Genomic DNA, 9928 nt, shown 5'->3' with positions numbered 1-9928 from the left:
TCCTGGTGGTGCTCTCAATAATGTTCCCGACATCGACACAAACCAAACCAACCTCGAGCTGGTCATTGGCACAGGTGCTCAAGATGTTGTGCTCACCCCTCCGATCCCGCTATGTATCAAACACTTTGCACTTGTTGGTGCCTTGCTGGTTTATAAAGTACTCGACATGGTCGAGTTCCCACAGTCTCGCTGATTGAGTTCTGGTGGCTCTGGGCTCCGCATGGCCCCTGCCATGGACAATGAGCCTGATGTGGTCTCCAATTGTTTGCGAGTACCTGGATAGAAGGAATCCCCTGAGAACTTAACGAGCTGGGGTGTTTAACATGCAGCAATGGTAGTATAGGCTATCAGAATACTTTGAATAGGATTTCTTTAATATTTTCTAGTAATTTAATTATATTTATGCCTATTTTACGGTATGTCCCCCCTGTTAAGTTCGTGGCCTCAATTATGGGGTGGACTGTCCCCCCATGTTAGGTTCGGTTCGTGGGGAGGGGGGGACAGGGGACCGAACCTAAGGTCGAAAAAGTACAGTACTTCAATTTGGAAACCCCATTCATTCACTGACACCTTCCAATTTCGCTTTGGAACCAGCTCCTTGGACCATTTACGCACGATTTAACAAGCCGTCACATTCAACTCAATTACTGGCACACGTGGCAACGAGTCAGTTGAACTGGTTCAACGGCGTTCCCACAATTGTGAGCCCAGCGCTCTCTCAGTCGTAACAATTGAAAACGTTTTGAACGCGTGTTCCTCTCACCCTAATCTCCGCGCTTCAAGTAGGCGCTCAGATGCTATTCGGGACACCTCAGGTCCTGATGACCCCATCTTCCTCCCACCACCTGTCTCACAGGAACAGCGACGGTCAATTTCTCCTAGCACTATGGCTGACACTGAAGGCGCAGTAACAACTGCGACTGCGACAACTCGAGCTATCCCAGCCAACGCTCCTGCCGTGTCAGTACAAACTCCTGCAAACGATCTAGTCCCTACAACGGAGGCGATTTTCAACGAATGCTCAAGGTATGCTACGGCCATACTTTTCTGAGCCTTTCGTCAATAATTTATTGGATAGATTCCGCATCCTTGTGGCCGGAAAGGTGCGAGCTAGCCCAAACTGCTGCAGTCCGTTCTGAAGTGAATGGCGTGCCCTCGAAAGACTGGAGGCGGAAAGTCGTCTCTGATCAACGGGATTTTCGGGACGAAGTTGGCGGTGAGCATCTCATCTTTACCTTACCTACGCATGCTATCCTCACTTGTGGCGACATATCAGGTGGAGTCAAAGTATACCCGTGGTGATGCGACGATAGAAAACGCCTTTGAAAGCGATGCCAACCGTCGGTTTGTGTTGCATGATTCCATGGGCTACGAAGCAGGCGAAATCGAGAATTTTGACAAGGTTAAGAGGTTCGTGGAACAGAAGATCCAAGGCCCTGAGTCGGACAGACTGCACGCGATTTGGTACGCACAATATCTGGTGCATACATGCATATTAGATGAGAGGGCTGACCAAGTCGGCAGGCTGTGTATTTCTATTCCCTATCACGGGGGCCGTGTATTCGAAACGGGAGACGAGAAACTGCTGAGCATGTTGAACAAAATCAGTAAAAGTACGTAAATCTGTTCTATCCAACGTTATCAGTTGGGTATTAAGGAAACCTTCTCAGTCCCTCTCATCGTTGTTTTCACAATGCTTGACGACATTACGATGTCTATTCGACGTAATGACCGCTTAGAGCTCGAACCCGCTATAAAGAAAGCCAAAGATCAAGTGGAGGAGATGTACAGCAAACAGAAGTGCTCGAGACCGTTCGTTTGTGTGTCAAGTGGGTCCATCTCCCTAACGCGTCATGATGTTTCTCACACATGCGACTTAGCGAGAACAGGATTTGAGGATACGCTAAAAGAGCTCACCAACGTAACCATGGATCAGTTGGAGCCCCATGCACCCTCTCAATCTGGCTCCAAGAGCCAGAAGAGATCGTTCTTCCGCAATCCCTTCCACGGAAGGTCAGAACACGCAGCATCTGATCATACGGAAGTCCTGGACCGGACTCAGGAGCACGGTCAGACCAACAACCAGGTTCTCTTGGCGACTGCGCAGCGGATCAATCCGCCGATGAAGGTCAGGGCGTCAATCGAGTGAGCATCTGTACCGCATCGAGCATTTGAGTTGCAGCTGATCAGAATAAACAGCGTAGGCAAGCGAAGTGAGTATGATATCTTCGTGTTCTTGATGCGCGTGGCTGAGACCAGACGAAGAGTATTGGAAAAACCTTCTCTCAAGCGCCTTTTTCAAAGGTCGTCCGCTCAAGGACTGTTTCCGCACTATCCATGAAGACATAGTGGTTGTGTGGAATTTCAACCATGCACTTGAGACTGTACGTCGTTCTTCCTCACGGTTCGATTCTTCTGACTGGTAATATGTGGCTCAGTACATGCTTGGCGATGAGTTCATCAACACAGTTTCACATATCGTTGACGACATCAGTCCCCGCGAGAATCTAGAGACGAAAAATGCGGCAATGAACGGCGATATGTGAGTGCAATATCTCACTCAAGAGATATCAGTTCCTGATCTTTGACGTACCATAGCCAAAGCAATGCAAAAAAGGTGGGGGCGGCGGTGGCAGCAGTGAGCGTTGTTATACATCCTGCCGGGCTTGTCGTAGGTGGTGTAACTGCTGCCGTCGTGATCGCGACGTGGCTCTGGGGTGTTTATCAGCAATCGTACGTATAGGCTCGCAACTATACGAGCGATCAACAGTCAAACCCGACTTACCAACGCCAACAGGAATGGCATCGTCCGATGCATGATGGCATCTATCGTTGCGCTTGTCCTGATTATGGAGACTCTGTTTGAGATCCAGTCTTCAGTCGAAGATGGCGTCGAGCGATTACATCCCACTACAGCGCTCAAGGTTGTCGAGGAGTACCAGAAGTCCGAGTTGAAGCAGGAGATTCATGCCGAGATCCAGACATTTGTCGGGTCTGGCCTGACCGGCGCTTTGAAGGGCCGGGATGTGGTGATGGAGAAGATTACCGAATTGATTATGCTCTATCACAAGGACGGAGATAGGTACAAGAGGTGGCATGACGGTGTGGTGAGTCAGGTCCAGAATCAGGGGGGTGTAAAGGTGCAGCCTTCCGTTGGCGAGTGAGTCCTAGTGTCGACGTAGAGTATCTAGTTCATTGTAGTTATGTCCTTGGATTGAGAATCTAATGGTTTCACCAAAGCATTGTCGATCACTTAATGTTCTATTCTGAACTCTATACTTGCAATAAGCAATAGTAGTGCAGAAGTGAGCGTGGGAATTACGCGGATTTGCAATTTGTTTACAATTGGTTTACAGCGTCTTTCTCCACGGCACTCATCACTGTCGATATCTTCATCCCTTCGGGTGTGACGTTATCAAATATTGAGTTCGAGGTAATACAAGAAAGTTCGTCGCCGAAATGCTGACTTTGAATTTACATATAGGGCGGGCACTCGTGACATCTATCCAGTGTTGAAACAGTTGAATCAGACACCTCGCGTTGTTCTAAGGCTACTTTTCTCGAAACTTGGGTACGCTTGCCTCGCCTCTTCTTCCAGCTCACCAATGTACGCAGCCATACCTCCCATATAATGATACACCTGCCTCCTCTTCCCAGGAACGTTCGCGCCAACGTACCAGCTGTCGGCCTGCAGCAGCAGCGGAGGTGCCAAGTCCGTCACATGCTTGCTGTACGCCTCTGCTGCCGCGGTTTTCGCGACGAACTTTGTGATCTCCTCTCTTCTGAGGTATTCGAAGGTGTTCAAGAACCAGTCTCCTTGAATTTCTGCGACGACTGGCATGGTCGCGAATGCTCCTGGAGTGTGCGGGCCGTACATGAACCAAAGGTTCGGGAACTTGTCGATGGCCAGTCCAAATCTTTTCATGGTTTGTCAGGTGTTCTATTGTTCACAAGATTTGGTTTGTTCGAACTCACTGACTTTGAACACCGTCTTTCCAGTGTTCCTGAATTGCCCTGCCCTCTTCTCCTCGAATGTCGATCCGGAAGAAACTACCAGTGAAGGCGTCGAATCCTACGCATATACCAATGTTGAGGTCCCTCTCAACCGAGTGCCAACGAGGTGAGACATACCTGTAGCCAACACCAAGACGTCCAACTCATACTTTCGCTTCGTCGTCCTGATGCCGTTCTTCGTGACCTCGACAATAGGCTCCTCGTTGACATCCACAAGGTCGACGTTATCCCTGGACATAACCTCCCAGTAGTTCTGCTCGAGCGAGATCCGCTTTGCACCGATTGGGTGGGGCGGGATCTCGGGTGCGAGGATGGCGCGTTTCTTCTCGTCGCCGATACGCTCGGAGACTTTGCGTCGCCAGAACTGGTATAGCAGGTCGTTGGCGTCCTTTGACGAGAGGATATCGGTGTACCCGCCAACTACACGCCGTAAGTGCTCTGTCATTCATTTGATAGTACGCTGCTTACCGAGAAGACGAAAGCCACCGAGAGACCACTGCTCCTCGTAAAACGCTTCCCGCTGCTCGTCTGTGTCCTCTCGAGTCTTGCGCCCGTTCCTGTCGTAAGAGTACCCCGCAAACGTCTCGCGAAGCCTCTGGTGGAAATCGAGATACGTGGACTTTGCGAGCGTCTGGTCTTGCGCTTGCAACAACCGCTGTCGCATGGGCACTGCGAGGTTCGGGGTGCGATGAAAGACGGTGAGTTTGTCAGCCTACCTTTCGTTGAGGACCTGAACGGGTTTCTGAGTCGTTTCGAATAGCTCACCTTGGGGCCGACCTCCTGGACAATCTGCACGCCACTCGCGCCAGTGCCAATTAGGCCGACCCTTTTGCCTTGGGTGTCCAGCCCTTCTTTGGGCCAGCGGGCTGTGTGCATTGGTTTTCCGGAGAACTGGTTCAGACCTTTGATGTTTGGGATGTAGGGCTCGCAGGAGGTGCCCTAGGTGCATCCCGGTAAGCTGTAAATGCTACAGACAGGCAAACAAGGACACTTGGACACTTACCAAAGCAAATATAACATGCCGACTTCTGGCCTCGTACACTCCAGCAACGCCTTCAGACTTTACATCCCACATGTGAAGGTCATCATCCCAATGCGCGCTTTTGACTGTGCTATTGAACAGGCAGTGCTCACGCAGACCAAGCTTCCGGTCCACGTAGTTGAAGTACCTATCAGCGGAGTTCTCGACATCAACATTCCCATGGCCGCATCAGAACGATAAGCTACACACGTTCGCAGATCTTCGCCATTCGGATACATCTCCGGCCACGTCCACTCCTTCCACAGATCCTCGAGAGAGAACTCGTATCCTGGTATGGGCGTGTCTACCCGTGCACCGGGGTACGTGTTCCAGTACCACGTCCCGCCGAAATCGGAGCCCGCCTCGATCAGCTTACAGCGGAATGAGGCCTTTGTGAGCTTGAAGAGCGAGTACATCCCAGAGAAGCCGGCGCCAACAATGATGACATCGTATGTTTCCGCTGACATGTCGATTTCGGTGTTGTATGGGATGTGGGATGTTGGATGGAGAGGAGAAGGCGCGAGAAAGGCACGCGATCGCAGTCGGTTCTTCACGTATGCCCTTATTTATATCTTCCGGGTGAGGATGGGTATTTAAACCCAGCACGGTGTTGCGCTGCTGTGGAAATGGTTCATAGAATACGTGACCTATACGTAAGATATGTAACGGAATGAAGTGGAGGAGCAGAGCGCCTGATCATCACGCCACAGCTCCAGTAGAACTCGGTGCGCTTCATAGTGAAAAAAGTCTACGGAAGTTCCCTTTGCCAGAAACTGTTATATCCAAGGCGTTGGATCGCACAGCAGACGGTCGGAGCCCCACAGCGAGCTCCGGAAGTGCTGCCTGTAAAAGAACGTCATTTTCAAGTTTGTACTACTTGCCTACGTCGGCTTCGTTCTTTCATCTCTCAGTTTGTTCGCTTTGATTCCTGGTGACTCAACCTTATCAAGGCGTTCTGAGCCGCTTTCTTGTGTTGCGGAGGATACACATCTGCGGGATGCTTTGTCTGAAGACACAAGCTGCGCGTGCCTTGAAGCTCGGAGGATCGGTCCTTTTCCAGCGGGACGCGGCCACAGATAGATCGCGCGAGATGACGATGCTAAGTTCAATACATAAGGCTAGGCTGCGGATGCGTATCATAAGCGATAAATCCGCTTTACAAAATTACGCATCTTGTTACGGACTATATGATCAGTTCTAGTTCTAGTACGACCAATATTACTGCGGCGGTCAGCTGCATCAGGAAACCAGCACGTGCATTTGCTGACATTTTCCCAGGCTCAAAGTCGCGTCAAAGCACCAGAGTGGAAAAGCACCGATGTGCTTTGAGAAACTATAGTCCCCCCGTAGCAAAGCACAATTCGTCTTTGACAAATGCGTAAGTGACTTTGCGAACGACGAAATACATTTGCGGGTGCCCGACGTGATTAGTAAACCGGGTGAATGCGCGGGTTCTTTTCTCGAGTTTGCTGACTTTTTGTTACGTTCACACGGTTTTTGTGCTCTGAAACCATATTTGTATTCGTGTATGATATGGTAGAACCGACTCAAAAAGTACCAAAAACGTATGAAAAGTCCAATAAAGACATAGTGCGCATTAGTTAATAGGTGATTAAAGCAAAAATAGACGATGAAAGCATGACGAAAGCATCAAAAGCGAGGAGCGACATTGTATCGAGGGAGCAGACGGGGATGCAGAGGACGTCGCGAGAGAAGCCGCCGAGGGAGAAATAGACGCAGAAGGCACACCATCAGACTGAAGTGGAACAAAGGGTTAGCTTAATAGGATAGGACTAAATAAATATAACTCGCGGTTGACTGGGCCAAATGCCCGCTCGTCGAGCTCGATTTCGTAGGCAGGCGCCGTTTGCTCTTCGTCTTCAATCTCAACGCCCTTCCGCTGGACCGTTGAGTACCTAGCGGCCATCGCGAACGCTTCGGCCTGTCGTGTCTCCGGGCAGCGGCCAATACGATACGAGAAGTTGTACGTCGACTTCTCACAGCTGTCCCTGGAGAACGCGTCAACCTGATCGAAATCCGGATCTTCTTCCGGTTCTTCAGGAGCGTCTCCAGCAGCGTCCTTCTTGGCCTTGACCTTTCCTTTGTCGTCCTTCTTTGACGGCTTGTTGCTGCGCTTGACAGCTCTGATGACCTTTGTAGTCTTGTTAGCGTTCGCGAGGGAGTCCTCGTCCAAGGAGGGGACACGCTTGAGGTAAGCCGCGATGTCGCCGAGCCGCCCGTCCCTGGCGAGCTTGAGAGCGCGCTCGCACTGCCAATGCAAAGCTTGAGATCAGTAGAATATATGGGGGATCAAGGACAACGTACCGCGGCTGCCGCAAGGAGGAGGGCGGCGAAGGGGATGTAGTGGGGCTTGACCTTTTCATGATCCGCATACTCCGGAACGTGGACTCGTCCACCGGTGGAAAAGTGATGGTGAGACACGATGAGATGGAAGTACGAACCCTTGAGGAAACCCTGACCGACGCCCTCCTCGTCAATGTACTCGCTGAGGAAGTTCTGCTCCCGGAGCAACTCCTTCACATATTCGACCTGGTCCTCGGCAGCAGTCAGCTGGTGCTTCGCGAATACATTGATGAGGGCGGCGACAGCTGTCGCGCCAAAGCCACCGCGCCATTCGGTGACCTTCTTCTTTGTCTAAAGGTTGTCGCTGCATCAGTAATAACATCGAGTCTGAAAGAAGAACAGGAAGGAGGTTACCAGATTGAAGACGGCTCCCGAAACTGTATACTCGTCAGCCGGAAGCTCCTGCTTGTATACTGCACGCCAGACATTCGCAATGGCATCAAGGTGGTTCTCATTGAAGCTCCAGGCCTCCGGACCAAGGCCGAGATACCATATGATGGTGGGGATAAACTTGTCGCCCCAGAGTCTGTTGACGAGAGCACCGGGCGGAAGATCCCCGTTCTTCCAGACCTTCCTGCCGGAGGCAGACGTTGCCCGTGACTTGATGCTTGCCGAGCGCGCGTCGTCGTCGATGACGGTGACATTGAGAACTGAAGGTTCGACCTTGATCTTCTTGGTGGGCCGGGGGACGGGTCGAGAGACTTTGGCCGTGGTCTATGAGAGAAGTTAGCGAGTGGAAGGTATAATGGCAATGTTGAAACTCCCCTGTGTGGTGGTGCGACACGGGGCCTCACTCGTGTCGGATACCTTCAGGGCCTGCACGACGGCCTTCGTGGTAGTCTCCGACGTGCCGAGCCTGGCGGGTGTGGGCACATGGATGACCTCGGCGTTGTTGTCCTCAATGTTGATGGCGGCGTCTGCATCCCCAGGGCTGGCCATGTGGACGTCCTGCTCACCCTGGTCATCCGTGGTGTTGATGATTTCTATGTCGTCGTCTTCCTCCGTGGTGGGCTCGTCCTCGGCAACTTTGATGACCTCAAGGGCCCTGACATCATCAGGGGCTTCGACGCCGATGTCCTCGAGGACGTGATCTTGTTCCATAGCCGGAGTTGCAGCATGCTCGACGGGCTAGAACAGTCAGAACAGTTAGAGCAATCGAGACGACTTGGCTTACCTCATTGTCGTCGTGCTCCTGGTCCTGGTCCTCGCCTTCTGCATCTGGGTCGCCCTCGCCCTCGCCTTCGCCCTCGCTCTCATTCTCGTTCTCGTTCTCGTTCTCGTTCTCGTCCTCGTCCTCGTCCTCATCGATGAAAGACCCGCTGCGCTTGCGCTTGAGTTTGGAGGAGGCGGCAGGTTCACGGGTGTCAGCAGAGGCCTGGGTGTAAGGTACGGAAAGGATCGCCGCCGGCGCGACCTTACTGTTGTTAATATGCGACACTCTGCAGCTCGAAAAAACGCAGACATACCAGGTGGGGGGTATCTTCCAAGGCAAGAGCTGCCCTCTCTTTCTCGATATCTTCAATGTCGTCCTCTTGCAGCCCGCCTGGCCCGCCGTCATCTTCGTCATCAGCTACAGTGGGCTTGGTCTTCTGGAGAGGTGCGGGCTTTCGGCGTGCGGCATTGAGAGCCTTTGAACCAGTTGTTGAGACCGGGGGGGAAGGGGTGGGAATGTTCGTGTCCGAAGGTACGTTGGCACTCCAGCTTCGGATGAGGCTGAACTTGTTTGGACTGCCGGTGACGTATTCGATGGCAAGGTCGCGGTAGTGGAGGGTGAGCGCGTTCAGCTGCAGAAACATGGCGGCAGTGTTGAAGTGAGAAGCTTACCCATTATCGCCGCTTCTAGGGTTCCCTTTCGAGGCAGGCACCTCGTGTTCGGCCAGCTGATGGCGCTGTACCTCGATCTTCTTGCGTGTTAACGCCCTCATCTCTCTCTTCTTTGTCTCGCTCTCTATGGCTAACTCTTCATCAAAGTGAGTACGACGTTGTGGGCTATGAAGTTGCTGACTTACGCGGATTCTTCTCAGTGCTCTTTGGCGGCTTCTTGATGCCGGCACCAACGGTGCCCATTGCTTTCGAGGTAGGGGCAGACACTGTCTTCTTCGACGAGGGAGCAGAGGCTTTCGTGACAGTGGAGGCAGAGGTGTTGGACTTCTTGCCGCGTTTGTCGGCGGCGTTCGCAGTGGTGTTGACGGTGCTGGTGCTGTTGGCGGTAGCGTTGGTGGCAGTGTCGACATCCGGCTGAGCCTTCTGTCTAGCCTTCAGTTTGACAGGTGGTGGTGGTGCTGGTGCTGGCTTCTTGGCTGCCGCCTGCTTCTTGGCTGCTGCTAGTTCCATTACCGCAACGTCGTTGATGGACTGTTCATCTGCAGCTTCACGAGCAGCCTTCTCGGCCTGAACAACGGCCTTGGACTTCTTTGGTGGCTTCAAAGGAGCGGGAGGAGGAGGAGGAGGGACTGGAGCAGTTCGAGAACGTGTGATGCGGGTCTCTGCCATTGCAAAGAAGGAGGTGGTTCGGGATAGGCAGGAAGG

General features: G+C 52.3%; 3 protein-coding genes across 3 annotated transcripts; 1 reads left to right on the top strand and 2 right to left on the bottom strand.

The window, feature by feature from the left end:
• The first annotated feature begins 790 nt into the window (after positions 1 to 790).
• CONPUDRAFT_167780 (uncharacterized protein) lies at positions 791 to 3250 on the top strand. Its single transcript, XM_007773881.1, has 12 exons — positions 791 to 1026; positions 1079 to 1103; positions 1163 to 1216; positions 1277 to 1464; positions 1525 to 1613; positions 1671 to 1829; positions 1881 to 2145; positions 2200 to 2213; positions 2266 to 2384; positions 2439 to 2542; positions 2599 to 2733; positions 2798 to 3250. Exons 1-12 carry the CDS (start codon positions 887 to 889, stop codon positions 3162 to 3164), a joined length of 1659 nt encoding a protein of 552 aa, XP_007772071.1. The 5' UTR covers positions 791 to 886; the 3' UTR covers positions 3165 to 3250.
• A 158-nt stretch (positions 3251 to 3408) lies between these two features.
• On the bottom strand, positions 3409 to 5693 carry CONPUDRAFT_128651 (cyclohexanone monooxygenase). Its single transcript, XM_007773880.1, has 7 exons — positions 5246 to 5693; positions 5018 to 5183; positions 4780 to 4953; positions 4483 to 4726; positions 4132 to 4434; positions 3976 to 4072; positions 3409 to 3917 (listed from the first exon to the last, which is right to left on the bottom strand). Exons 1-7 carry the CDS (start codon positions 5500 to 5502, stop codon positions 3527 to 3529), a joined length of 1632 nt encoding a protein of 543 aa, XP_007772070.1. The 5' UTR covers positions 5503 to 5693; the 3' UTR covers positions 3409 to 3526.
• Positions 5694 to 6647: 954 nt separating this feature from the next.
• CONPUDRAFT_156883 (uncharacterized protein) lies at positions 6648 to 9892 on the bottom strand (the record flags this gene model as incomplete). The annotated part of the gene is made up of 9 exons (XM_007773879.1): positions 6648 to 6791; positions 6855 to 7304; positions 7361 to 7690; positions 7754 to 8113; positions 8207 to 8527; positions 8574 to 8813; positions 8866 to 9183; positions 9265 to 9359; positions 9409 to 9892. 9 exons carry the CDS (start codon positions 9890 to 9892, stop codon positions 6648 to 6650), a joined length of 2742 nt encoding a protein of 913 aa, XP_007772069.1.
• Positions 9893 to 9928: the final 36 nt, after the last annotated feature.

This window comes from Coniophora puteana (genome assembly GCF_000271625.1).
Source record: "Coniophora puteana RWD-64-598 SS2 unplaced genomic scaffold CONPUscaffold_11, whole genome shotgun sequence".
In the NCBI taxonomy this organism is placed as follows: Eukaryota; Fungi; Basidiomycota; class Agaricomycetes; order Boletales; family Coniophoraceae; genus Coniophora; species Coniophora puteana.
The sequence above is the reverse complement of the archived record's forward strand: the minus strand, read 5'-3'. Positions and strand labels throughout refer to the sequence as shown.